The 27,964-nt window shown below is 54.1% G+C and overlaps 2 protein-coding genes across 6 annotated transcripts; one reads left to right on the top strand and one right to left on the bottom strand.

Annotated features, from left to right (window-relative positions):
• Positions 1 to 81: 81 nt before the first annotated feature.
• Positions 82 to 15,907, top strand: ABCD4 (ATP binding cassette subfamily D member 4). Of its 5 annotated transcripts, none has more exons than XM_075151566.1 (19): positions 82 to 165; positions 425 to 549; positions 674 to 801; positions 1,025 to 1,164; positions 4,333 to 4,449; positions 4,740 to 4,865; positions 5,705 to 5,755; positions 8,437 to 8,531; positions 9,517 to 9,638; positions 10,508 to 10,599; positions 10,778 to 10,867; positions 11,131 to 11,339; positions 11,632 to 11,723; positions 11,933 to 11,969; positions 13,122 to 13,171; positions 13,456 to 13,508; positions 13,854 to 13,930; positions 14,919 to 15,034; positions 15,194 to 15,907. In XM_075151566.1, the coding sequence occupies exons 1-19, from the start codon at positions 149 to 151 to the stop codon at positions 15,287 to 15,289; spliced, it is 1,833 nt and encodes a 610-aa protein (XP_075007667.1). In that variant the 5' UTR covers positions 82 to 148; the 3' UTR covers positions 15,290 to 15,907. The 5 variants fall into 5 exon arrangements, 4 of the variants coding, with proteins under 4 accessions (XP_075007667.1, XP_075007666.1, XP_075007664.1 ...); XM_075151564.1 differs by lacking the exon at positions 82 to 165 and adding an exon at positions 199 to 291; XM_075151565.1 differs by lacking the exons at positions 14,919 to 15,034; positions 15,194 to 15,907 and adding an exon at positions 14,177 to 14,571.
• On the bottom strand, positions 15,856 to 27,927 carry LOC142082880 (acetyl-coenzyme A synthetase 2-like, mitochondrial). The gene is made up of 14 exons (XM_075151568.1): positions 27,413 to 27,927; positions 25,939 to 26,035; positions 24,490 to 24,689; positions 23,849 to 24,024; positions 22,797 to 22,949; positions 20,545 to 20,692; positions 19,968 to 20,105; positions 19,669 to 19,761; positions 19,155 to 19,267; positions 18,572 to 18,698; positions 17,752 to 17,879; positions 17,122 to 17,185; positions 16,659 to 16,780; positions 15,856 to 16,570 (listed from the first exon to the last, which is right to left on the bottom strand). The coding sequence occupies exons 1-14, from the start codon at positions 27,726 to 27,728 to the stop codon at positions 16,394 to 16,396; spliced, it is 2,052 nt and encodes a 683-aa protein (XP_075007669.1). The 5' UTR covers positions 27,729 to 27,927; the 3' UTR covers positions 15,856 to 16,393.
• Between the last annotated feature and the right edge of the window lie 37 nt (positions 27,928 to 27,964).

The following is a 27,964-nucleotide window of genomic DNA, read 5'->3' on the forward strand; positions in this document are numbered from 1 at the left end:
AGCGCGGCGCCTCGCCAGGGGGCGCTCCCGCTCGGTCGCCTGGGGGGGAGAGGCGGTGCTGGCGGGCGGGATCTCTGTGGTGACGCCGCACCCGGAAGCGCTCGTTAGCGCGGCGGCCGCCCCTGCCCGGGCGGGCGGCGCGGGGCTGATGCACGGCGAGGAGAGGTGATGAATATTCATGTCGTAGCGCCCGGGGGGGTGGGGCCTCGCCCGGGCAGGTCCGACCGGGTCCGGCCGCGCGCTGATGGCGGGAGGCAGCGCCGGGGCGGGGGGCGCCGGGGCCGGCGGCCGGTGAGGAGGGGGCGGCCTGGGCCGGGCCGCGCCGGGCCGGGGGCGCCTCCGCGGCCGGGGTCCCGGCGGGGCGGAGGGGAGGTGGGCACTCCCGAGAGCTCACTGCCGGCCCCCGCGTCTTCCTCCGTTGCAGGCCTGCCCCCCGGCTGGACGGGCTGTTCCTGCGGCGCTTCCTGCGGCTGCAGGCTGTCCTCTTCCCCGGGTGGCTCTCCCCGGGCGCCCTGATGTTCCTGACGCTGCTCTGCGTCGCCCTGCTGGGTGAGCCTGGGCTGTGGGGATGGGGGCTGCACCCCACGTCTGCTCCCCATCCCCCCGTGCTCCCCCCCTTTGCCGTGCCGCCGCTGTCCTTCATTTCCTTCCCGTGCTCGCCTCTTTCCTCCAGAGCAGCTGGTTATTTACCAGGTCGGCGTCATCCCCAGCCAGTACTACGAGGTCCTAGGGAACAAGGACTTCTCCGGGTTCAAGACACTGACTGCCGTTGCCCTGACTCTGATCGTAGTGAACTCCACGGTAAGACAGGCCAGAGGGTCCCCTGTCTTGGGAGGGGAGGGGAAAGCTGCCCATGGGTCCTGGCATGACCCTGGTGACAAAGGATCTGGGTCTGCCCTTGCCCTGTTAGGTAGCTACGTGTGGGATGGGTCACTGGTACAACCTGTTAGTTTTTATTTCATTTTGGGAAATGCTTGTTCTTCTCACTCATCTCTTCCTGTTTGTCTCCGTGCCCTCATTCCAGCTAAAAAGCTTTGACCAGTTTATCTGTAACATGATGTATGTGAGCTGGAGGAAATCCCTCACCGAATACCTCCACAGCTGCTACTTCCAGGGCCAGGTCTACTACAGCCTGCACGTGATGCGCGAGGACATCGATAACCCGTAGGTTGCCTGCGGCTTCTCTCAGCCTCTTGCTTGGCTTCTTCTGGGCTGCTCCATGCCTTTTCCTGACTTCTCTGTGTCTCCGGGTAGAGGCTTGAGCCCTAGAAGCTTTTGCCATCTAGGCACAAATACTCTTATCTGCCTTGGGTGGGAGGTGGTACCTGTTGCTGGCACTCCCATGACTGCTGGTCATGATGGTTTTAGGGGTAGGATGTTTCTGTGGCAAGGAAAATGGAGGACCGGCAGAATAGGGATCTAGTGCTGCTGTAAAACATGCTGTCTGGAAACTCAACCCTTGACACTCAGTGTGACGTTGCAAAGAGCCTGGCTGGAGTCGGAGGGCACTGCCTCTCCTTGCCTTCACGCAGCCAGCAAGTTAGGACGGTTGCTGTTGTTCTGTTTGAACTTCAGCCACCAGAGTCTCCAGCTGAACGCAGTTTTTAGTTGGGTTTTTAGTGGTTTTGATAACCCATGGGAGCCATGTCCAGGAAGGGCTTTGTTTTGCACTGTATGAGGGCTGCATTTCCCCTTTCCTGTTCCTAGGAAGGAAATGTCAGGGGTGACTTGGAATATGAGACAAGGAGGAGCATTCAGTCTCTCCTTGCTTATCCCAGCCCACCCCGAGATCCCCTTCCAGTTTGCTTCATGCACTGTCCTGCTTACTGCAGAGATGCTGATCTACCTGGGCTGTGCAGCGAAGGTCAGACGCCTCCCTTCCTTACAACTGCCTGCTGACGCTGGCGTTCTAGCCTGTCCTTGCACACAGGACACTGCTGTCATAGTTATGCACTTTGAAGAGTTAGAGATCCTACATTAGATATCGTGTAAGAGGTAGAGGCTTATTTTCCTTCCAGAGTTTAAAGAAGTTATTATTAAATACTTAGTGAAAAACTAGAACCAGGGGATAACTTCTTCCAAATTGTGTGGCTGTATACAGTTGTTTTGAGATCCCAAGCTCTCCTCCCCTGGAGGGGGCACCAGTCTAATCACTGCACTGGTGCCATCTCCCATGTTGATGGCACCAGAGGAGACCAAGCCCGGGGTCCCTGGGAGAAATGCTGTGTTGCAGGAACTCCTAATTGTTGCTAAGAGTGGTGACCTCAAGGAACTGAAGCAGCCTCTCTGCTTCTGCTGCCAGGTACTCCTGGCTGTCTGTCCTTGCCCCTTGGTTGCGTGGCTTGGTGGTCCGTGTGGCTGCACAGTGAAATCATGCTGGGTATCTCAGATGTTTTTTTGTCTGTATCGTTTTTCAGCCAGATCTGTTTCCTGGCTGCTTCTGCTGGCCCAGTGCTAGGAGACAGCCTGAGTAAGAGCAACCAGCTGTGCGCAGGGGCAGCAGCAAGCAAGGAGAGGCCTTAGCTTGGGTCAAACATGACAAACAGCCCTACTGCCAAACACGAAGTCACAGCTTCCCGATGCTGATGCACTTTCCAGCCACTGTCAGGGTTACTCTCGTCCTCGTTAAATGTTCATTTCTGATAGTGTTTTGCAGTGGTATGAAGTTGCAAGGAGAGGTTAAAAAGCCATGCCTATCACCAAGGCATGCAGCACTTCCCAGGCAATGAAGCACGTTGGCCATGGCCAGAAGCTGCTGCATGCCTGTCTTTTCCTTTTGCGGGGGGAGGGGGAGGGGAAGACAGAGGCCCCTCCACCACATGACGATCCTGCTCAGGTTTATTTTTAACCAAGGTATGTGTTCACATTGTGCAGTGAAATGCATGAGATAACTGCGGGGGTCGGTCTGCCCCGCAGCGATAGAGCCAGGTCTCCTGACCTTAGCAGACCGAACGTGTGGGATTGCCGCCGAGTATTTTTCATTACCACCTTGCTTCTGCTCAAACATCCAATCTTATTGTTCGGTGTCTTTTTTGGTGCCACTACAAAAATTCTCTTTATCTTGCAATTCCTCAATGAGAATTTTTTCCCTGTACCAGCTAGTTAGAGAATGAACTAGAGCAACAAAGTGACCTCCCATTACGCAGTGCAAACCAAACTGAGCGTTAGATGCATGGTGCCGTCCATTTAGAAGGAATGAAGAGTGAGTTCTGAGTGGCATACAAACACTTGCAGCTCCTAGCAGGGCATTTGAGTTAATGTTTATGTGTTATCATGACATGTTGCTTAATAGCTTGTAAAAAGCAATATCCTGCCATGAGTCTATAGCGTGACTTAAATTATAACTTTATGGGAACAATTACAGTCCGAGGAAAAGGAAAAACGATGACTGTCAGGTCAGTCAGGGTGAGAGTTGCCCCAAAATTAAATCATTGCTGTTCCAGGACTGCAAAAGAGTTGAGATGAATGTCCTTGTGGTTGTATCTGCACTGATGGCTAAGCAGGAGTCCAGCCTTGCTCTTCATTCTGGACTCCAGCAGTCGCAGTCGTGGCCTTTCCACCCGTGCGTAGCGCATCAGACTGAAGCCCTCATCCACGTGCTCTGGACAGATGAGGTGCCCAGGGAGTAAACGTGCTGAAATCCTTTCTAGTTACGTAAAGTGCAACTCCTGCTCAGCAGTGGGACGGATGGGACTTGAGGGTCTGTTACTCATGTGCCTGCTGCCGGTGGGGCGAGGAGGCTTGGTGCGCTGCTGCCTGCTCTTGTGGGATGGGGGTGGGTGCAGCAAAGGGACCAGAGGGCACTCCAGGCAGAGCGAAGGGACCAGCTACTGTGGAAGGGTGGCTTTGATGGAAGCGTTTGCAAATATCCAACAGCTGGTGAAGGCCTGACCTGTGCCCTGGCCAGTCCTGGTAGCTCTGGTGCCCGAGATGCCACACCAGTACTGAAAGTTTGGGGGACAGTCAGTAGTTTTTGGTAGTACAGGGGTGGGTCCAGGAGAGGAGTAAAGGACAAGGATGCGAAGACCTTTAGCACAGAATTGGACAATGTTGTTGAAAGTGGAACAAGGGGTTAATACAAGGAACAGGGTGAAAGTAACAGCAGGAGCTGTTCTTCCTGGGTGCCAGGAAGGCCCTTGGGTGGGTCCTGCTGGGCCATGGAAGTTGTCTCCTATGGGGGAATGGGAGTCACAGCTGCAGGCCCCTCCCAGGTTGTTCACCTGCACCCTGTCCTAAGTTCAGGCAATGAAACAGCTTGTGCCCTGTTAGGGAGTTAGTACTGGTTCTTCCTCCTGGGCTTTAACAGTGTCAGTGGCTCTTTGTGTTGAGCAGGGACCAGCGCATCAGCCAGGATGTGGAGAGGTTCTGCAGGCAGCTCAGCTCCATGGCCAGCAAGCTCATCATCTCGCCCTTCACGCTGGCCTACTACACGTACCAGTGCTTCCACAGGTAAGGACCCATCCTGGCCCTGCTTTCACGCCTCTTTCCTATGTTCTTTTTTGGAGCCTGGCACCCACGTTACAACTCCCCAGAGGGACACTTGTACATGTGGCTTAGTGGTCTCTGTACTCCAAAGGGAATTCTGCCTTGGGGGTGCTGGAGTGTGTAGTGCTGGCCCCCAAACCTCTGTGAAAGCCAAGAGAGGTGACAGTTGAAGGCTCTGACTGCTTGAGCCTGAGGGTGCTGGGGTGTCCTTTTGCTTGGATTATTAGCTGACCTCTCTTTCTCCTCCTCTGTAGTACAGGCTGGCTAGGCCCAGTGAGCATCTTTGGGTATTTCATCATTGGGACGATCGTCAACAAGGTATTGATGAGCCCAATTGTGTCTAAACTTGTGCAGCAGGAAAAACTGGAGGGTGATTTCAGGTGAGTCGCAGCAGAACAGTGTTTTCACTGCCTCTTGGCAGCTCCTGCGAAAGCTGCATTTTTGTCCCCGTTCAGTGCTATGTACGCAGCTACTTTTTCCCCACACTCAGAGAAACCTACCTGTGCAATGCTGCCCCAAAGTCCACGTCCTGAGCCCTGCCACCCCTTTCACTGGCCTGTGTCATGGCAGGCAGTGCCCTTGGTTCAGTCTGCTTGCCTGGTCGTTGCTGTGGCTGGTGCCTCTGCTAGGGCGTTGGATGTGTTGAAGAAAACTGCACATGGAGCTTTCTTGGATGCAGATGCAAGTTCAGTGAACTGCATCTACTGACAGAAATCAGGTTTCTGCTTCACCACCTCCTTCGTGAAGTGCCCAAAAGAGCACAGTCTTTCCATATGCTCTGTAACTCATCTCCTCCCCTTCCCCTGCAGGGTTGGCTGGGTGTGTGGCAAGGGCTTTGCAGCTTTCCCTGGGGCTAGGGGCATCCAGGGACAGCAGCTGAAGCTGGTTTGGCACAGGGAGCCCAGACCAAGGCAGTTGGTTGTGGTGGTTCTGTATGGTGGAGATGCTGGGCTAGCAAACAGGAGGCCCAAGGGCTGAGATGTGGACAGAGAGCGGGATACCAAAATAACGCACCACTGAGCTGGCCCAGCATGATGTCACCTTGTGCTAAGCCTTGGTCTCTGGTGCTTTTTTGAGTCTATTGAGTATTTCTGTCAAGAGATGCCTCAGATCAGTGCTCTGACAGATGCAAGGCGAGTTTCCTCTAGCAAGGATGTTGGCTACATAATTCACTGGGCATTTGTGCACAATCCTGATGATGTTTTTTGGGGTTGTCCAGGTTCAAGCACATGCAGATTCGTGTCAATGCGGAACCAGCTGCTTTCTACAGGTTAGTAGCGTTCATTTCTTTATGTTCTCATAAGGATCCTCCCAGCTCGGGGCGTCCTTGTTGTATTCATGTATCCCAGAGGAGTCCAAGTCCTGTTGCTGCAGCCAGAGCTTTCTGTCCCCTCCATGCCGCTGCAGCGTCATACAGCCCTGACACTGTTGTTCTTTGCATTCTGCGCATCGTCTGCAGAAATACTCCACAGCAGCTGGAGACAACTGTTTTTTCTCTGCCTCCCTTCTAACATCCCCAGAGGCCTGATACAGATTCAGTGCTGGCTTAGAGACCATTGCTGATGTTTTGCCAGGTCCTTACCTGGAAGATCGCTCGAGGGCTCATTGCATCTTGTCAGGATGTTCCCCTGGGGACTCGTTGCAGGTTGCTTCTGGCCCCATCCTGCTGCTGCTAACCTGTGTGTCTTCTGTGGGTATGCTAGTTGTTGCCTGGCCTCCTTACCTGTGCTTGCTTCCTCTAGGTCAGTCTGTGCGCTGACCCTCCCAAGGCGCTACCGCTACTCTCTGAATTTGCTCAGTGCCATTTACCGCAGAGCTGAGCACACAGTTGGGAGCCCGGCAGCACCTCCCCGCTTAGTGATGCCCTGGAGTCTGTTGAGCTGCTGCTTGGGGCCTTTAAGGTGTTTCACAGAAATGGCTAGAACCCAGGAAAAGAGCCACAATTTTGCTGTAGCTTGTGTTGGGGTGCCTGGTCAGTGGCAGGAGGTCGTTGCTCCTCTCTTGTCACCTGTCTGCCTTTGCCCTGTGCATTGTGAAATCGTGCTTCTTCCAGGAATTTAAGCAAGCAGCAGCTGTCCTGTCTCTAGTCTTCCCTGCCTGTGATCTGTATTTGGCTCCTTCATGCTGTAATGACTGAGCATTTCAGGTGTTGTGGTGCTGTCCCCAGAGTGGTTTGATTCAAAATCACCGATTTCATAAACATTTACACTGACAGGCATGAAACTCTGATGTAAATAACTGAAATCAGTCTTGGTTTGCATTGGCAAGTTTGCGTTATTTCTTTGTGGACTGGTTGATTCTTATTGGCTGATGGTAATTTTTTTTAATGGAGAAGATACTCTAATTATGTGTGCTTATTTAAGCTGCAGTACTTTTCCTCACAATTTTGAATTTTTTTATTCTATTACTAAGTAGAAAATGGAAAGTGAATTATTATACCAGAAAATGGAGTGTCTTACTTCAGTACAGTTCATTAGTAGAAAAGCTTCACTTGGTGGAAAACTAGAATTTAATTGAATTGCACAAAACCAGGCATTTCATGGTATGAATCTTAATTAAAAATAAAGGAATTTTTTAAAAGGTTGCATTCCTAGAATCCTGCATGAGGAGGAGCACCATGGCGAGTGGTTGGTTTTGATTGCTGGACTTCTCTAGCTTGTAGAATCTCTTAGATCTTGTCTTCTTGCACCTGCCTAACCATTGTTTTGGTAAAGGAAGAAACAAAACCTGAGCACTGTTACCTTTTTACTTCTTTGGTTTCTAAGCCTTTGGCAAACTTGCTTTAGAAGTGAACTGAATGGGAGGAAAAGCCGAAACCAGGGCAGCAGTCTCTCCTCGTCTACAAAAGAAATAATAGCTCTGGTCCCCGGTGCCTTCCTCACCTTTAACTCCTTGTGTCCAAGGCTTTGTCTTTCCTGAATACTCAGCAGCAAAGATTGCAGCTCAGTAGTTACCTGAGATGGGTTATAGGGCAGTAATGCCAAATTGAATTCTAACCGGATGTATTTTTGAGAAAGAAAATGTATTTTTCTAAGAACCGAGAATCCTTAGAACTGAGACTCTTCAACAATCTTAATTTTTATTTTTTTGTCCAGCTCCTGGCCCTATCTGCTTGGGCTCTAGTGACTCCCCCGTTGCGCGGATTGTGGTGGGAGCGTGGGTGTGTGCTGGGCACAAGCTGTGGTGGGTGGCAGGGGCAATAGCTGCCGCAGCAGGTGGGAGTCTGGAGAGACACGTGGAGCGCTCTCTGCATTTGCCACCTGAGGGCAGCCCAGCCCTTGCGAAGGTGGTGGTTTAGAGCTGAGATGTGCCTCCTTGCTACTGGCTCAGCCCGGCAGTGGGAGCGTCACTGCTAGCTCAGGGGGTGGGCGACCCCCTGATGCCTGCAGAGATACCCCTGGGAGAGGGGGGGCTGTGGGGCTGGGGTCACCCGCACTGGGGGCTGCACTGCTCGAGGCTTGTCTAAGGGGTGTCCAGGGTGGGAAACGGGAAGAGGCGGCTGTGGGGCTGCCGGCTGTGCAGGTAGTGTTGGCTTGCTGTCACCTCCTGGGCTCGCCTCTGCCTTCTCCTTTCTGTCTCTAACTGTGCAGCGGTGCCGTCCCTCTCTTCCAACCAGGCTCTGCTTGGAAAGTGTGTGTGACCTTGGGTGTGCATTGTTCCAGGCTGGGGCCTTGCTGACAGTGTCTGGCCTTGCCTCACCTCCTCCTGTATGCAACAGCAGCATCCACGGGCTCTGGGAGAGATTTGCAGGGCTGCTTGTTTCAGCCAGAGTTTCTTGGTGAAGCTCTTCAGGAAGACGCTCTTGGCTGTTCAGTTCCTGCTCAACAAAGAGCTTGTTGCTTGGAGGCTAAGGTGCCAGATCCTTTGCAAGCCTCAGTCCTAAAGCCCGTGCTTTGACCTCATTGTGGTGCTCCGGGGATGTCTGTGTCATGTTCCAATCTTATTTTACAGGGCCGGGCAAGTGGAGCACATGCGCACGGACCGGAGGCTGCAGAGCCTGCTGCGGACCCAGAGGGAGCTGATAGGCAAGGAGCTGTGGCTATACAGTGAGTGGGGAGTTTGGGGGGTGAAGTGGGGCATGTTGGTAGCTCCACTGCGGTGGCCCACAGGCTTGGGAACCCTACTGCTAGAGCAGCAGTGCTGGGTTTTCCTCTCCTGCCTCTTGCTGGTGCATGAAAGCCCTGAGGGTGAACAGAGGGTGCCTCCTGCGGTCCTAAATGGGAATCCTGTTGTGAAAAAGCCTCGTAGAGAGCAAAGTTGTGGAGGACTTAACCAAGTCAGAGAATGCAAGCCCCAAAAGGGGAATCTGCAGGAAACTGCTTTTTGTGGGGCAGGTGTTCAATGGCCAGGAAGAGAGGGAAGGGCTTGAGCTTTGGGGAAGGAGAAGACTCTGTATATGTTGTTGGGAGCTGTGGAAACTTCCTTCCTATAGAGCCTGTCCCTTGAGCATAGTTGTCTCCTGAAAATCTCCCTTCTCTATTGTCATTGGGTCCAAGTTTGGGCATTAAATGACCACTATCAAGGCAGCTCTTCCTCATCTCACCAGCGTAGTGAGCTTCTGGGCAAAGTAAGGGAGGGAGAGCCCTGAACGCAGGTGTCTCTGTGGGAGTTTGGGGTCTTAAGTCTTTTTGCCTGTCCTGAGCTCCAAGACAGACTTCACGGCCAACCATCTCATCCCAGAGCTTCCTTTTTGCTCTCCCTTCTGTTTCTTGTGAGTCAGACAGGCCCCTGAAGAGTAGAAACAAGCAGGCAAAGTGGCTTTTGCCCCATGGTGATTCCCGAGCTGTGTGTCTGGATGATGTTTCTCTGCTCAGGGACCTGCCCCAAAGTGCTCTTTGCTTGGCAAATGGATTTTCACCCTGGTGCTTGTGCTGTCCTCTGAAATGGGTTCTTCTGCTCTGGTGCATCGTGAAGGGCTGAGGCAAGACCATGGGTCTTCCTCTGACGGGGCTCATGGGCTGCACTTGAGCCTGGCTGGAACAGAGGTTCCCACTCTAACTCACTGTCTCCTCTCAATATGCTTCTGCCCAGTTGGGATCAACACCTTTGACTACCTGGGCAGCATCCTGAGCTACGTGATCATTGCCATTCCCATCTTTTCTGGGGTCTACGGTGACCTGAGTCCGACAGAGCTCAGCGCCCTCGTCAGCAAGGTGAGCCTAAGGGTGATCTCCCAGACCCCATTGTGGAGGGTGAGTGGGCATTGAGGATGGAGGTTTCGTCTGGGGCTGGTGGCACTGGGGCTGGATAATCTGCAGCAATTGACCTTCAGGTTAGACTGTCCCTGCCCATGATGGCATGGAAGTGGGAGCTTGGAGCCAGCTGGTGTATGATTAACCTGGGGGTGAGAGCTGCCAAGGACACATCTACATAAGTGTTTCCTAGCTCAGACCTCTGTGTCTAAAAAAAAAAAAAAGGCAGGTCAGAAAGCCTCTGGCTTTCAGCGGTGTGGGTGGGGATTGGGTCCATGCAGTGCTGCGGGTCTGGGTTATGCCCTGGGCTGCTGCCCACGGTGAGCCTGGCCACCTGCAAGGCTGAGCTAGCTTGCATTCACCTTCCTGACCTGACTTGTTCCCAGATACTCAAAACTGGCTTGTGATAGAGAATGCAGAGCTAAAAATAGCTAAGTGGGCACTGCAGGCTGAGACACCCTGCTCTGAGCCACGTACGGTGCTGGGGCAGGGCTGGTGGCATGGATCTGCGCAACTTAGACGGGGTGAGCGTGCTGGGCCCCAGGCTGGCGAGGAGGCACTCTGCAAACACCACCCCTGGGTAGCAGGAGATGTGTCCTCCTGGCAAAAACTGCTGTACTGAGGAGGGAAGCCCTGCTCCATCCAAATATGGTCATCTTCTCCTTCACTCCCACCACCCTGGGTGACTTCTCCACCGCTTCTTCGTCTGGCTGGGACTGCTGATGTGGCCAAATGTCTGGACTCCTTAGCTGCCTCCTTGCAGCCATGGAGGAAGGGGCAGTGCCCCAGCTCAGTGCTGACCCTTGCTCTGGTGTGTGATTTCTCCCCAGAATGCCTTTGTTTCCATCTACCTCATCGGCTGCTTCAGCCAGCTCATAGATCTCTCCAGCACTTTGACAGATGTAGCTGGCTACACGCACAGGTGAGCTTCTCTGCGGGCAGGTCTCTGCAGGAAAGGGAGGCACGGGACAAGACTCTGCCCAGGTCTGTGCTAAATAAATAAGAAACAGTTACTTGTGAGCAAGCACGGACAGGTTTGGATTTTGTGAGGAGGCTGCTGGAGTTGTCCCTGGCATTCATGCAACCTCTTGTTTGTCTAGGATTGGTGAACTGCAGGAGACCTTGCTGAGCCTTGGCAGAAAAAAAAATGGTAACTACTCAGAAACCAAAGCCAGCTGGGATTTGGACGGGTGAGTCTTCTCTCAGCAACTGGCTGGCTTGCAGCTTACATGCCAGTGTGGGGATGTCACGAGATGGAGGTGGCCCTTGGTGTCACAGCCTGTTGCATGCAGTTGGTTGGAGCAGGCAGTGCTCACTGTGATTTGTCATTCCTGGGGTGTGTGGGGCAGGGCTGCTGTCACAGAGGCACAGGAGGTCTAAGGTGCCTGATCTTTGCCAGTCTCGGCATGATCGCTTACCCCCAGATCTCTCCTCTGTCTTGGTGGTGGCCCAGGAGCCATTCTGGGGAGGACCCAGTGCCAAAGGAGACAGCTTTCCTTCTGGAGCGAGTGACGCTCTCTGTACCATCCTCTGGCAAGCTGCTCATCAAGGACTTGAGCCTCAGGATCTCACAAGGAAACAGTGTGATGATTGTGGGGAACACTGGCACAGGGAAGACATCTCTCCTGAGGGTCCTTGGTGGACTCTGGGAGAGCACGCGGGGTAAGGACTGCTGCTCGCTGCAGCCTTCTCTTTCTCAACCAGGGCTGCCCTGAGTTTGGAAGGTGGCAGTGTGGGTTTGTGAGGCCGTGCCACCTTGTGATGGTGAATGTGTCACTGATGCATTGGAGCCACCCATCTCTATTGCATACTCTGGCTCTCATTGCTTTGCCCTGTGTTGCAAATATACCTTTTCTGGGGTTTGTTGGCTACTTCATGGGGCAGGACTGCACAGAGGGCAGTGGGGAGTTGCTGGCTGGCGCTCCAGGTGTGGCATGAGTGTATCTCTGTGCAGGGAGCATCAAGATGCTGACCTGCTTTGGCCCCCGTGGAGTGGTGTTCCTGCCGCAGCGGCCCTTCTTCACTGACGGAAGCCTGCGCGAGCAGGTGAGCCCAAGGGCTGCCTCTACTCCGGCCCCAGCTCTGCTCCCAGCTCTTCGTGCCCTGTGAACCTGTGTGCTGCAGAAAGGCCTGCAAGAGGGAGGATGCCTGTGGCTGCTCCTTCCCTCATGCCTGAGTTCATGCCACCTCTGTTGTGTCTCTGATGGACTGTGTCCAGCTCCCCCTGACGTGGCTTCTTTTGCTTTGTTAAACAGGTAATCTATCCTCTGAAGGAGATCTATCCAGTTTCAGGTATGTGGAAATTCATTAGAGCAATTAGCCAACCCTGTGGCGTCAGCTCCCTGTCCTGTATCCAGTGCAGCCTCTCCCCTACCATGCCCCATGAGGAGCGCTCATCCATTTCGCTTTTGTTGCTCTCTGCTTTTCCCTGGAAGATTTACCTTAGTGTAGGTTAAGGTCAGCTTTGTGTTCCCTCCCTTTTGGGAGGAAATGTATTCTCTTGATAAGAGCATATTCTCTTGATGCAGTGAGGTCAAGCTGGCCCCCTGCACGTTGTGCTAGATGTGATATATGTTGATGCACCTTGCTGCTGGGATACGTCCCATCTGTCTGGTACAACCTGGCTTTGGGCAAGCTGTGTTTGCCTTTATCTCATTTTCCATCCACCTCCATCTTTCACTGTTCCTCTTTTTCAAATGATGTCCCAGGGCCTTGCACGCTGTCAAGGTCAGACTACATGGATCCTTTCTCCCCACTGGCCTCTTCCCATGCCAGACCACACATGTTCTGCTGCAGCTTGCAGATGTCCACGTTTAAGTTTCTGTCTGAGTGAAGCAGTGTTACGTGCTGCTTTCAAACACTTGGGAGTCACAGTCTTGCAGAGAGTAACTGCAGCCATCAGCTACTCCTGCGGCTCTTCAGCAGCTTCAGAGAGGTCCATGGCAGATGCACAGCCCTTCTGCTCAGCTTCCATAGCTCCTGACTGTACCAGCTCAAATGTATGTTCTGCTCCACAGCTGGTTCACCCTGAGGTTTTTCGCATCCTACATAGGATCCTCTTGCTCGTTGTTACCCGAGCCCTGCTCCTATGACTCCACCACCTGCAGCGTACAGTGGGCAGTCAGCCATAAGAGTGCAGCTGGTGGGCAGGGCCTTGGCAATTGAAGCCTGGATCCTTGTGTTCTGGCTGTGTCTGTCTGTGACCATGGATTGAGCCAAGTCTTAGGTGTATCTGTGGAGCCCAGTTACCTCCTGGCCTGCTGCTCACAGGCATGGTTAACATTTTTAAGGAAGATCAGTCTTTGGGAGCTCTCTGTGCCAAAGCTCAGGACCTGATATAGTTAAGTGGTCGAGTCAGCTACACTGGACCTCAGGAGATCCTCCTTGCAGCTGTGGCCTCAGCACACGTTGCCTCTGCTTATGCTTCACTGCTTTCTCTCCTAGGGTCTGCAGATGATGAGAGAATTGTGCGATTCCTAGAGTTGGCTGGGCTGGTGAGTCCCTGGTAGTGCTGCTGCCTTCTTTCCTGGTGCTGCCAGCGAGGGAAGAAGGGATGAGGTTTTGTGGCAGCAGAGCATGACCGTGTGCTGGACACATGCGGGGACACTGGCTGCAGCTGGGGCAGGACTGTCCATGGGACAGGCAGAGGAGGAGGGATACGGAGCAACTTCAGCTCAGGTGGGAAGAGAGAGAGTAGCAGGAAGGGAGTGGTTCTGCTCAGGGCCGTGGGCTGACAGGGTTGGGGGCTGTGTTCACAAGTCTGCTGTGCTCTCTGCAGACTGATTTGCTGGCGAGGGCTGGAGGACTGGACGAGCAGGTGGACTGGAACTGGTAAGGGAGCTCGCCATCTGCGTGATCCCTCTGGGTGGGGAACACTTCTAAGCAGATGCACATTGCTGCTGGACTTATGAACATCTGTGTCCAGCTGTGTCCTGCGGGAGGTGGGCAGTAAATGGGGGCATTCATGCCCCAAGCATCAATGCCAACAATCACCAGCCATGCTGCTCTGCAGGCAGTTGACTGCACAGGGGTGCAGAGCCAGTCCCAGCGTGGAGGGGGGCATGGGGGACACACAGGGACAGTTGCTTGCTGGGGTCTCCAAAATCAGAACCATAAGCTCTTCAGCAAATGAGCTCTTTTTGTTGAGGGAGATTTTGAATCTCGACCCTGCTGCAGGTATGACATCCTGTCCCCAGGGGAGATGCAGAGGCTTTCGTTTGCACGGCTCTTCTACCTCCAGCCAAAATATGCGGGTGAGTGGGTGACTGCGAAAGAAAAGGGGAGGGAGGGAAGGCAGGGCTTTTGGTGTAAAGAGACAGCTCATGAAATCCCTTCTTTGCTAGGAACATGCTTCATCTTGGCCATTATTTTAGCAGCATAGCACACAGAGGATTCAGGGGTGAAAACATTTCATTATCTGTGTGGAGGGTGGTAAATCAAGAGGCTATACATAGGACATTCTCTTCTCGGGGAACTAGCAATTAATGTTCTTGGTCCAGGTCCGATGGCACCTGAAGAAGCCGCCTCTCAGCATGCTCACCAGTTGCTACATAAAGAAGCGTTCATGTTAGGGAGCGTGGTGTCAGCTGCCATATCTGAAGCTCGTAAACCTCTACGGTTGTGGAAGCAATGTGGGAAATTTAGCTGTTACGCAGCAAAAGAGGACAAGGAGCAGTGGGAAAAACGGTCCTGCGAGATCAAACAAGCCGCTCCCATTAGCAGATGGGGCTAATTCATTTGCACACCTAGATTGCTAGTGACTGCTGTGGGCTGGAGAGGGCTGTTGGAGGACTTGTCATGAGGGCCAGAGTGGGTGTGGGTGAACAGAGCTGGTGTCGGTAGCAAGTAGCCACATGTAAGTACCTCTCTTCCCCTGAAGCATGCAGCACGGCTCAGTGCTGTCTGGGCAGAAGGAACCTGTGGATTGCAAACTAAAAGCTGTAGAGATGATGTCAAACAAATTGAAATTATCTGCTCCAGATCTGTAGTAGTTACCCTTAACTGATAGGAAGGTGCCTCAGGCCATCCTGGATGCTCTAGGTGGAGTCTGGGCCGGAGGAGTGCTCTGGCATGTGGCCTGCCTTGAGAAGGTCGTGTCTGCTTCTCCTCAGTTGCCTTCTGCAGATGCCCTTGGTGAACTCTGGTTAATAGGTGAAATGTTCTCGGCAGTTGCTGCTTTTTTGCCTAGGGGGAGATGACTGGTCAGGAGAGGATTTGTGGGGCTTACAACTTTTCTCTCAGTGCTAGATGAAGCCACCAGCGCCCTGACAGAGGAGGTGGAGCATGAACTGTACCGTGTGTGCCTTCAGCTGGGCATGACGCTGATCAGTGTGGGACACAGGGCCAGCCTGGAAAAGGTGAGATGGGGAGACAGCGCTCCACACCTCCCTGGTGGTGGCAAGAAAGGGGAGGTAGAGAGGGTCCCTGGCGAGCAGAGGGGAGTGACTGAGGCTGGAGAGGAGGGAGGACATGCCCTTGCAGAGACATCCCTCAGTTGTTGTGTTATTGAATTGCAGTTCCACAGCTGGATTTTGAAACTTCATGGGGAGGGAAGATGGGAGCTCACTCGATGCCAGAAGATGAAGCGCCTCCCAGCTGGGGAAGGATGCTGAAAAACATGCCCTTGTCTGGCCAGCTGCAGAACCTGCACACGCGTGGGAGAGCTCTGAATAGCAGACATGGAGCTGCTGAGCCAGCAGCTGTCAACAAGGGAATCATCCAGTGCAAGACCAGTTCTGGATTTTGCTGATGGACAAAGAGCCAAGTCTGAACTGATGGTGTGGGGTTCTGCCGGGAGCAGACACATCTACCCCATCCTTCTTCCAGCCCCCTTCTGCCTCTCTGCCTCTCATGGGGGAAAGGGCTGAGCTGCTAGGCTGCCCAAAGAGAAGATGCTGCCTCAAGGGGCTTGTAGAAGCAATGGCCAGAGGAACCTCCACTTGTCCAGGATGCAGTGGTGTGAGGCTAGGATGCAGCCTCCTGTTCTGCCCTCTGTGCCTTGCTGAGAGCTCTTTGATACACAGCTCTGCAGAACTATATATATATAGTGGCCCTATATATACCTGTGGCTCTGTTGAGGGTTGTACTCCCCAGCAGGAGCCAAGGGATGCACTGTAAGGGGAGGAGAATGCTGGCACAGAGAAGGGGCATGTCTTTGCTCTCTTTATGACACAGGGTTACAGGTCAAAGAAACATTTTTGTATTAAAATCTGGGGCCTGTTTTCCAATGATGTTTATGGAGAAGAGTCAGTATTTGTTAACCAGACTGCTGCATCTCTTCCTTCTGGGGTTTGCTTTGGAGGAGATGCTTGTATATTGGCAGTGGTCCTGGACTAGACTATTGCTGAAGAGCAGAGCGGGGGTAGGAGTAATATACCTATCCAGGGCTGGGCATCCTGCCCTGCTGCTGCCTCCACAGCTACTGCAAGGCACAAGGACCTCCAAGGAGGTCTTTTGGCCCTCTGCTTTCAGGGGAGGAAACAGGTCGCCTCCCCTTACTTTTCTGCCTATGATGAGTCATGTTCTCTCCCCTGCCTCCCATAGGTGTGTGGAGACAGAGGTTTTGAGGGTTTCTGTGTTGTGGAGAGTTCACTCTCAGACTGCAGTGGAGGTACGGTCTCTGAGCACTTTCTGGCCACCAGTTGCTTAGTGACATTCCTGGATGTTGCCCTGGTTCTGCAGTGGAGGAACAGGAGGTGGCTGCTGGCAGAGTCAAGCTAGCAGCAATTCTGCCCCTCCACCAGGCGCTTGCGTCCCTCTATGATCTGCTGCACGGCTTGATGGTCATCCAGGGTAGTTAGGTCCCCAAGCTCATTGGCCTTGTCCTCCACGATTTTCCTTAGCACCCGACGCATAATCTTCCCTGAGCGTGTCTTGGGCAGCCGGTGTGTGACCTACGATGGGGAGGAGCAGAGCTAAGGCTGAGGGAAAGGGGTTGGCCAGGCTTCTGGGGTGGGTGTTAGACCAGCTTGCACATGTTACCTGAACGTACTCTGGAGCCGCGTACTTGGCTATCTTCTTTGAGACCAGCTCCCGTAGCTCAGCAGCAAGAGTCTCCTGTGTGTAGCCAGTGTCCTTCTTCAGCACAACAAACACATAGGCTCCTGGCAGAAGGACCACCAGGTTACTGAGCATCATGTGCAGAATCCTCCTGAGAGCCTGCCTGGACCTAGTGCCAGGAGAGGTCCTTCTCTGCTAGTAGCCTCAGGAGATGCTCTGTAGCCTGAGCTGTAAGTGCTTTTGGCCACGGTGCTGCTGCTGCCACCTTATGCAAAGCCCAGCTGGTTTCGTGTAGGTTGTGATGGCTGTGCCGAGATCGCCGCTAATGTGCTGCACGGTGTTGGCACAGCATTGCTACCAGGGATTGGTGTGACAATGCCACTTCCCACTGCAGTACAATAGCCCCAGGAGAGATGTTTCAGGGGCAGGAAAGCAAGCATCTTACCTTCTCCCTTGATCTCATGTGGGTAGCCGATGACAGCAGACTCCGCCACTGCCACATGGTCATTCTGGAAGAGAACAGGGCTGGGGTTTGACTTCGGTGCTTTCGGCAGGCTGGCTGCCATCTGGGAGCTGCCCTGACCTGGCTTGGCTGCTGTAGCCCACGGTAATGCAGAGAGATAAGGAAGGGCCTCAGATGGCCTCTGCCCCTTTTTCCTTCTTGCCTGAGCAGGTCTGTCTGCAAACACAAGTCTTCCCCCCTGTCCCTGGCTGCTTTAGGCTTGCACCTCTAGACCCTGTTCTGTGCCTCGAGGTTGCTCCTCCATGTTGCTCCACCAGGTCCCACAATCCCATGGATGCTCCTCCTTAACGTGCCTGGCTGCCACTTTGGGATTCACCCACTTACAGCATCAACCTTATCAGGCTTTGTCCCTCCCTTGCTGCAGAGAGCTGGAATGGGAGGGGAGAGGGTGGGAAGCTGTTCCCACAGGCAGGCTGTGGGTCCAACACTGTTCCCTGCTGCTACAGCAGCAGCGTGTTTCTGTCTGGGTATTTCAAAGAGGCTTCCCTGAGCACCACCAGTGTGCCTTTGCTGTCCTCTCAGATGGCTTCACCTCCCACCCACACCTCTTACCACAACATCCTCCACCTCTGCAGTGCCCAGCCGGTGTCCGCTGATGTTAATGATGTCGTCCAGCCGTCCTGTCAGCTGGTAGTAGCCCTCACTGGTACGATACACACCATCCCCTGTGAAGAAGAACCCTGCAGTGGCCAGAACGGTGCCATGGTCACTTGTTGCAGTGAGTATGTGAGCTGCTCATCAGCCCTGCTCTCACCTTGCCCCCTTCTCCTCTCTGTTGGCACAAGGGCTCATGTATTCTGCCCCTTCCTCAACTGCTCAGGGTGAGGATGCCTACCTTCCTTGTTAGTCTTCTGCCTCTGTTGGTACCTGCTCTATCATCGGGCTCCTTCCCTCATTCCGCAGTGCGCTGGCTAATGCCCAGCCTGCCTCATCACCACAAGCTGAGAGTACTTTGCTCCAGTGCAGGTGCCTGTGGTCCTGCTGTTTCTCCCTGTTGCTTCATGTCAAGACACACACTCTCTTGGGCTTGCTCAGTGCCCCTGGATGAGTGGCAGAAGCCAACAGGATTTGCAAGAGATGCACCAAGAGGATTCTCTGTGCTCAAGGCGACTTGGGGGCAGAAGGACAAATCGACTGCCCTAAAACCACATGTGATCCAATGGGGAAGGCTGGTGAGAGAGACCCATTCCCAGGGCAGTGCTGAGGTATGGGGCATGGGGAGATGAAGGGCCTCAACACTGTGGAGGGTCTGTGGAAGAACGAAGCAGCAGTACCAGCTCTCCTGAGTCCTGCCCCATGCAGAAAACCAGAGGCAGACCCAACTGTACCCAAACAAACACCTCTGCAGTGACCTGCCACGCGTTTTCCTTACCTGGATAAGGAGTCAGATAGGTTTCCAGAAATCTCTTGTGGTCATTGTAAATGGTTCGTGCCATACCTGGCCAGGCTTGCGAGATGCAAAGGGCTCCAGAGATGTTGTTTTCCAGAAGGACGTTTCCCTGTAAAATAGTTACCTTTTAGTAACCGTGGCTGAGGGTACTTGGGATGTTTAGTCATTGTCTATTTAACAACCCTGTGATGGAAATGTCAGGGAAGGCAGTGAGGAGAGTCCTGTGCCCCCGACTCCAACAGGACAGGCTCAGTCTTTCCCAGCAGCTGCCTACCATGGTGGGATGCAGGGCCCCTCCAGGGAGGCTGGCTGTCCCTGCCCAGCGACCTCACCTTGGAAGGACGTATGCCAGGGAGCCCAAGCACAGCCCGTCTTATCAGGACAGAGCAAGCTAGAAAACAACTCAACTTCTGCACAGGTTGGAAGAAGAGCTTCACTGTTAGCCGCTTTCCAGTCAAGAAGGTTGCCATCTAGCAGAGTTGAGCAGGAAAGACGCACTTACAGATCTCCACTCCCATCAGCAAGTACACGCTGCAAGCGCCTGGGCTGCAGATTATAAATGTACCTTGTCATCCAGGAGGGAGGGGCTGATCCCGAAAAAGGGTCTCATAGCCATGCCTGGAAGGATTTCAGCTCCAGGATTAGAAGGACGGGGTGAGATACAGATGCCTCCTGTTTCTGAAGCAAAAGAAACTGTAATGCTCATCAAAGTCAGGGACAAGAGGAAAGCCAGGTGGCACTGCTTGGCCAACAGCCTTTGCCCTGGCCCTCACTGCAGCATGCTGGACCACAGGCTGGGGCGGGGTTTGCCAGAAAGCTGGGGGAGGCTCTTTGCAGAAGGATGATTCTGCTGATTTAGTTCAGCAGAGATCTGCTCCCTACTGTCAACTCCCCCGTGTTTCTCTGGGTTAGCTTTAAAGGCCATTTCTCCCTTTCATGTTTTAGTCCGCATGGCCCCTTATGGCATTGCTCATACAAGAGTGTCGGTAACAACCGTTCCCACTTGGCCAACAAAGCAGCAGGTCACTCCTAAAGCCTGGGAGAGCGGAAGCTGGAACGAGGGGTCATACGCATCTCACCAGTTTGCCACCATGTGTCCACTACTGGGCACCGTGTCTCGCCGACCACGTGGAAGTACCACTCCCACGCCTCCTTGTTGATGGGTTCCCCCACTGCAAGGGGAAAGACAGGGGGACAGAGCTGAAAGATCGGGTCAGAGACACAGCTTCCCAGGGCCTGCTCGCTCGCAAAGCCACCCCCAAATAGCGCAGTGTCCCGGCTTTCCGCTCTCATGTGCTGCAGCTCTCGGCATTTGTGGAAAGAGGCACAACCTGATGCCCAAGGATTTGCTGCTCCAGCCCATGCCACCAGCAGTTACCTGAGCCGAGCACTTTGAGAGAAGAGCGGTCGTATTTCTTCACCCATTCATCGCCATATCTCAGGAGCAGGCGGATGGCAGTGGGCGCCCCATAGAACTGGTTAATTTTTAACCTCTCCACTGTTTCCCAGTAGCGTCCTGGAATGGAAACAGGACCAGTAACCATCCACACAGGTCCTCCCAGCCCGAGACCAAGATAGAGGGAGAGGAAGTGAGAGCAAGGGCTCTCTAGTAGTGTCTGGACCCTCAGCCAAGCTAATCCCGCTCTAGGAAGGACTAAAGCAGTCCAGGAGCAGCAGCTCCTTTTCCTCCACATCACCTAGCTCTGCTACTCTCCCTGCTGCAGGGAGGGACAGGGAGAAACAGCTTCACCCCTGGAGAAGCAGCAGTGGCTTCCTAACCAGAGGAAAAGACTCTTCCCCTCACAGCTCTCTGCTAGGCACAGCCCGTGGTCTGCTCCTGCAGCAGCAGAAGTATTGCTGCCTGCATCCTGGCATCAAGCTGCCAGCTCCCTGCCTGCTGGCGTCTCGCAGGGTGGCTGTGGCGTGTCCCAGCTCCCCTGAGACACATCACTCACCGGGGTTAGGATGGACGGGAGTGCTCTCAAAAAGGACTGTGGTGCCACCATTGCAGAGCGGACCGTAGACCACATAGGTGTGCCCCGTGATCCAGCCGATGTCTGCCACGCAGCCAAAGACGTCCCTGTCCTGGTAGTCGAACACATACTGTGCAAGAGAGGAGAGGCAGTGAGGGGTACAGCCTGGGCCTGCCCCCCCAGCAAGGAGGGCAACCGGGAGTAGTGTACTCTCTCTTAGCCCTAATGTTACTGCATCCTTCCGTCTTCCCACCACCCCTGCAGGGACACCTTCTTTCTGCAGAGAGTTTTTTAAAACGTTGGAAAAAAATAGAATAAAATGTCAGGTGCTTTAAGAAGGTGCAGGAGGAGAGACACACTTAAAAAAAAAAAAACACAGCCAAATTTGCTCTTTTCAAAGGAGAGCGCTACAGCCTTTCTTTCCTTCTGCTGGTGTCTAGATAAGGCTGATCCAAGTATTTTGTAGCATCAAAACAGGAGAACTTTCAGGGTGAGGATGGTCCCTCCACACCTACAGGAGCACATGGAAGGAGGGGAGTCATAGGTGAGGGCAATGTCGTAGAGGACTCCATGAGCCACCCCCAGGCACTGCTGGGCTCCAAATGCACAGTAAACATTCAGGAAAACCCTGAGCTCAGCAAGGAGCCCAGCGTAGGAGCGCTGAGGCAGCAAGCAGAGGGACCGTGAGATGCCTCAGCCAGAGTTGCCCCAGCTTGCCTGCAGGAATTGGCACCTCTCAGCCTCAGTTGGGTGAGCGCAGCCCTGTGCCTGCAGGCAGGCAGAAAGCAGAACAAGTTCTTCTTCCCACTGCCCTATTTATTCCTCAGGAGACCCTTGGCTGCAAGGCTGGAGTATGAGGGAATGATGCCTGTCCTGTGCAGGGCAGAACTGAGTGCCATCAGACTGGCAGCAACACGTCCAGCTTCCTCAAGCGCTCTCCTTCTTTTCCTTTACTCAGCACTGGGAAAGCTCCCCATGGACCAGTCTCCCACTGGACCATCAGTTCTCACCTTCTGCTCTGGCATCTGCTGTTTTGGACCTTCCTGTCTCTTCCTGCAGCGCTCTGTCTGCAGGCTGCCAGCTGGGGACTTCGGGGCCTCAAGTGCTCCAGGGTGCACGTAATGGAAACTTCTCCTGCTTGCTCGGCCTCTTTTTAACCGAGCAGTGAATTATGGTAGCAGTGGTCTGCCCCATCCAAATGAGAGATGTGAGCGTGCCAGCCCTGTGTCAGGTTTCCAGCGCTCCTGAGTGCTAACATGGCCACATGCTCCTCACTCCCTGCATTGCCATTCTGGGACGGCAGCCCTGGCTCTCACAAACCAGCTCTGATGGTCTCGAGAGGGTCACGTATCGTGCTGGGCACAGCTGTACAGACAGCTTAGCTCACAGGAAAATGAAGGGCTTCCACACGCCCCCTGCACACACCCCAGGACGTCTGGCCTCCAGCACTCAGGGCTGACAGAGAAGACCCAGCCCTGAGCTTGCTGTCTCATAGGGTGTGTGGTCTGAGGCACTACTGGAATTTCAGTCACACACAGGGATAGCCAGACCCAAAGCTAAGGGACTGTTGAGAGAGGAACTCCCTCTTGCAGAGGACTCCATATAATGTCTTAGGAAATGACCCTCGCAACCATTCCTGCAGCCAAGTGCAGCTCCATGCTGTGCTCAGTGCCCTTTTATCCAGCTCTGTTAGAGTTTGCTTTGGGCATGCTAGGGGTTAAAAGCTTTCCTCTTCCCAAAGATGACCCACACTCTTCAGGTATAGACCCTTTGCCTTGAGGGCATTCACCAGCTTTTAAAGATATCCTCATATGTGCCCCTCCCAGAAGCACTGCCTTCGATCTCCCACCTGAGTTGGGAGAGTTACACTTAGGGAAAGCAAGCCAGAGGTTTTAGGAGCAAATTGGCTTCTTCCTCCTCACTCAGTAATATAAAATTACCCTTGCAAGGCTGAGTATCCCACCCAATGATTCAGTCTAGGATAGGGCAGTGAAAGAAAGAAGAAAGCCAGGAAGGTAGCTTAGAAGTTTGGGAGGACCTGCTCTGGAGCGTGTGTTGCTCTTCCCCACTAACTGTAGGCAGATATGCTCTACTGGGCTGATGCCCTAGGAGGGTTTCCCAGAGACTTTGCTCTGGATAAAGATGAGCTCATGGTGCAACAAGGCAGCACTTCTATTCCCTGCACTGCCTATGAACTGCTAGCTCATGAGTGCTCTGTGGCTGGGATCCATTACCTTGTGCGTGAGAGCAGCAAACAGCAAGTAACCAGCTTGGGAATGAACCAGACCCTTGGGTTTGCCGGTACTGCCTGATGTGTAGAGAAGGAACAACATGTCTTCACTGTCCATGGCAGCAGGATCACAGCACACATCCTCCTTCATCATCTCCTGCAGGAGAGAGCACAGCAGTTCTCTCTTGGGGTCTCACAGGCTTCCCTGTGTTGTCCCTGCACCTGCTTGCGCACCTCTCTCCTGAGCCTCCCTCTGAGCACCTGGGCCACCCTGCTCCCCCATACCATCCTCCCCGCCTCTGCACCTCCACTCCCCTTGCTCACCAGCCTGAACTCTCTTTCGCCTTGCTGAGCTGGCAAATGCTCTCCTCAGCCAGAGCAGACCTGCTGAGTAAGAAGCAGCTATTTTTACGCTGCTGTTGCTCTGACCAGCACAGAAGTCTTCCAGGAAGCCTTTCTAGCAATAATTGCTTGCAGATGGGATGAGCAGAAGCAAGGAGACCTCTGTGCAGCTCCAGAGAGCTAACAGAAATGCACAGCAGGGGCTCACCTCTCCAGAAACAGTGCTCCATGCTGGCAGCCTGGCCATCCTATGTGCTGTGAATAATGGGCACATGAGCAACCTCACCGCCTGCTTCCTCGGACACAAGCTGCCAGCGGTGCTCACAGAGGGTGCCAGGTCTGCCAGCAGAGCCGTGTGTGACAGTGCAGTGGCAGTCCAAGGCTGGGCTCACAACATGTCAGCCCGTGTCTGGAGCGTTTCTAGCCCCTGGTCCACCCTGCTACGAGCCCCGGTTTGCACTGCCTGCCTCTGACAGTACAGGGCTGGTGCTGTGGGAAGAACCACCAGTTACCCATTCTGGCAGCTTCTGGGACTGTCCTGACCTCATGTGCAGCTCCAGCTGCCACTGCTGCTGCAGGACAATGTCCCCACATTGTGTCAATGCCAGCAAAACTGTCATGGCCAGCCAGGACCCCCTCTCCACCCCGTGTCCCTACTCCCAGAGCGGGCACATTGCCCAGGGGAAGCAGCAGTAGCGCCAGGCAGCCTCTCACCTCCTCCAGCGGCACATCCAGGGCTGTCGTGGGAACCTTGCTGTCAGTCCTCATGGAAACCAGAACCCGTTTCACTCCTGGGCACGGCTTCACAGCCTGGTCCACTGTCTTCTTTAGCTCAATAACCTTGCCGCCTCTCAGCCCCTGGTTCACTGTGATCACGGTCTCCGATTGGGCTGCAGAAGGCAGAAGAGCCACATAAGCAGCTCTGCCCCCCTCCATCAGTCGTACAGCAGTTTGGCTCTACCGTGACCCTGCACCTCTCCCTCTGTCTCCCAGCCCCTGTTACTCATGTCCTCCATTTAGCAAAAACAACAGCTTTGCGTCTTTGTTTCCCATTCATTCCTGCCTGTGTTGCATCCCCTCAGAGGAGACGCTGTATCCCAGCCCTTCAGTCCCTTGGATGAAGGAGGGAACAGTCCATCCCATGGGCTGGAAGATATTTAGTAAGCCCATGCCATTTCCTCGGGCGCTAATCCCTGCTCCATACGTTATGGCAGGACACCCTCAGTTAGCCCAGGGAGTCTTACTCAGAAAACCTTTGCCATCAGCACAACCCCGAGCCCCCCACCTGCCGAAGCAACAAGCTCAGCACTGTCCCCCAAGGGAAACACGTGTCCCTGTTACTCACTGGCTCTTACCATCCCGGATCCTGTCTGCTAGGGACTCTGCACTGAACCCGGCAAACACCACAGCGTGCACAGCCCCGATGCGGGCACAGGCCAGCATGCTAGCCACCGCCAGCGGGCACGGGGGCATGTAGATTGTCACTCTGTCACCCCGTTTCACCCCTTGCCGTTTCAAGGTGTTTCCCAGGCGGCACGTCAGCTCCAGCAGTTCCCTGCCCAAAGAAGCAATGGCACAGTTAGAGACTTTCTTGCAGATCTTACCTGTGTGCATAAAGATGGGGGGGCCTCAGAGTCACAGGTACGCAGCTTACATCCCTACGCACCCTAACCCCCCACGGTGGAAGTCCATGGGAGAGCTGTAAAATGTCAATGGGAAGGAAAGGAGAAGACAGTCACTAACATGGGCCCTTATTTATGGAAAAGAAATAAATGGAAAAGAACGGCCTCTGTACAGAGCCTGACACTCTCACTGGCCAGCATGAGGAGCAAGCCATAGGGCCAGCAATGGCCACCGGCAATTCCTTTGGCTCAGCAAGTCCACAACACTCAGCTGACTTTCCCTGGCAGCCTGCACATTTCTTATCAGCCTGTACAACTGGAGTGACACACTACCCTGCAAGCCTGCAGGCTACACATGAGGAGTTAGATATCTTCCCCCATGAGAACAGGAGTTAGATATCTTCCCCCAGCTAAAGCTGGGAAGGTCAAGTCCTCCAGAGCTTATGCCCACCAGCAAGAACAACAGCTGCAGGAAAGCGGTGAGTAAAACAATGCCTCTCCCGAGGAGCGTCCCTCCCAGAAACCACGGCTTGGCTGCCAGTGACTCATTTCATGGAAGGGCTTTCCATGCAGGGAGATTGGCAGGTGTGGATGGTCATGTTTGTTGCGTGAGGTTTGGCGACAGAGAGGACAGAGGGACTTGTTCTGTGTGCAGAGGGATTTAAGTGGATTCTCCAGCAGAGACTCAGAGAGCAGGCAGATTGAGTTGGAAGGCGGCGGGCCCCGACCAGCCTCGCAGGGCTGGACAGGCAGTCCCCCAGAGACCCAAACCCAGCAGTGTTGCTGACATGCGGATGAGCATGGGACTTCCCAACACCCATGCGGCTGTGAATCTGGCCTCTCTTGCAGACCATTTACCTGCAAGTTTAGACACCAGGAACCTTGTTGGGAAGGCACACGTGACTCCCATGTAGTCTTACCTACAAGCATTGCAGTGTTGCAATGAGGGGCTTCCATCTGCCTCCCCAGCCTGATAGGGAGCCCTTGTGGTCCAAAGCGTTAACCAGGAGGTAGGCTGAAGTCTCAGATCAGTACAGGGAAGCCAACAGCCACCATACTGTTGATCTATCTATGTGAAGGGATGCTGCATCCCCTAACATGACGCACATCAGCAGATCAGCCCTGTGCAGCGTTCATGCACACTGCAATACATCTCTCATATGCTCAGAGGTAAGTACTGACCTGTACGTGACCCGCACCTCCTCTCCTGGTTCATCCTTCTCCCAGATTAAGGCCACTTTGTCTGGGGCTACATGGACATGCCGGTCCAGACAATTCACTGGAAAAGACGACCCAGTCTCATTGCCAGAGCAACCCTCAGTACCCCTCAACTCCCATAAAGCCAGCACTGGCAGTCCCATTTTCAGATGAGAGTCGGGGCTGTGTGTGAGTCTTCTCATCCACAACCTTTGTGGATACCAGCCGGCAGATCGCAAGCTCCGTCCCAAGCCCATTACACTCCTCACCACTCCAATACCAATCCCCACTCTCAGCTTCCCCATTAATTGCAACTTAACGCAGTCCAGAGCGGAAACTGCCTGAAGTCCCTTTGTAGGTCACATCCCCAATGCCCTCAGAGGGCCTGGCAAACATTAACTCAGCCATCACTCCACCCAGCGCTGCCTTGCACCTGCCTCCGGGGTGGACTAGGGCAGATTTTTAGTGGCGGTGCTCCTAAATAACAAATGTAGGACAAAGGGAAGCTCTGCGCAGGAAGGCTGCAGGGTGCATTTGTCTGAGATGGAAGAGAGCCAGGGCCAGGAGTGCACAGCCCCTGGCTTTCCAGGGACATGGTAGGCTGAGGCTTTGGCTGCAATTCTTACGAGAAAAGTTTCCCACATTGCTGGCAGCTGCAGTTTCCTCAGAAGCCATGTTCCACTCCGTGTTTTCCTTAAATGTGCTACTGAGGTCAAGGGATGATGCAGCAGCCCCAGTTTGCATACCAAAATGCCTTTTTTCCCTGACCATTTGTAGTTTTCTGGGAGAGAAAGAAACACACATGGAAGGGGGAACAGTAAGATCTCAAATCCCAAAGGCAAATAACTCCTGCTCTCTTGCCCAAATGGACTGTGTAAGACCTGATTTCTGAGAGGTCTGTCTTGTATTTTGAACACTGGGACCAATAGCACTGTGGGCAGGACACAGTGTCACCAGCCCCTATGTCTTCCCCTGGTAGCCCCCCCTAAGGGAGTAGCCCCAGCCCACAGAAGAAGAGCCTCCCACGGCTGTGGGGACTTCCAGTACTGCTCATTGCTCCTGTATTTTGCTTTCTGCAGGTAGATACTGCCTTCGCTGGGCAGGGATAACCTAGTGCAATGCTGCCTGCTGAACGCACAGGGTTTGGTGCTGTTGCCTGTGGTCCTGCAGAATGGAGCCGCTGTGCTGCTGTGGGATCCACGGAGGCTGAGGGAGAGCAGCCCAGCTCCCAGCACACCCCAATCCAGCTGCAGCCCCTCCAGCGAGACCCAGTTGCTCCCTTAGGACTAGCCACATCCTTACACTACAGCCACTGCAGACCCAACCGGACATTTTGGGGATCCCCCTCACTCCAACCCTTTAACTCTGTGCTCCTCCGATCTGCTCCCAGGGCCGAAGCCCTTCACAGAGAGGCACCTGCAGGCCCTTGGTGGGCTCCCATGTCCACCTCTCTCCTTACCTGACACGTTCAGCTGCCCGTCCAGGAACCAGGAGACCCTGCCCTGGTGCAGGTTGCAGTCCTGGACAGAGTGGAAGGGGGTGATCCAGGTGAGTCGGCTCCTCCCCAGCTCTCTCCAGAAGGTGTCCCCCTGCTCCACTGACACCTTGTACAAGTCTTGGTGGTCCTTGGCTCTGGGGAAGGCGATGACTTCAGGCATGTAGGCGGTGAGGGGCCCGTGGCTCCAGGCTCGGGCAACCGCTGACCCAGGGGGGTATCTGGGAGCCTGAGGAAGAGCTTTGGGGCAGCAAGCCCTGGCCAGCAGCCTGGCCATCATCGCAGGGCACCTGCCTCTCACCAAGAAGATGGGTGCCTGGAGCCTTTGCAGCCATTCGGGACGCCCTTCCTGGGCAAGATGGGCCCCTGTGGGACCTGGGGCTACATCGCCCTGGGCTGACTGCACAAAGCAACTCTCCTGCGCAGGGAGCGTGGGTACCCCTTCTCCCCTGCCTGGCTCCTCTCCTCCTGTCTTCCAGAGCACTACCGGGAAAAAGAAATTCAATCCCTTTAAGG

Source organism: Calonectris borealis, chromosome 5 (assembly GCF_964195595.1).
Source record: "Calonectris borealis chromosome 5, bCalBor7.hap1.2, whole genome shotgun sequence".
NCBI lineage: Eukaryota > Metazoa > Chordata > Aves > Procellariiformes > Procellariidae > Calonectris > Calonectris borealis.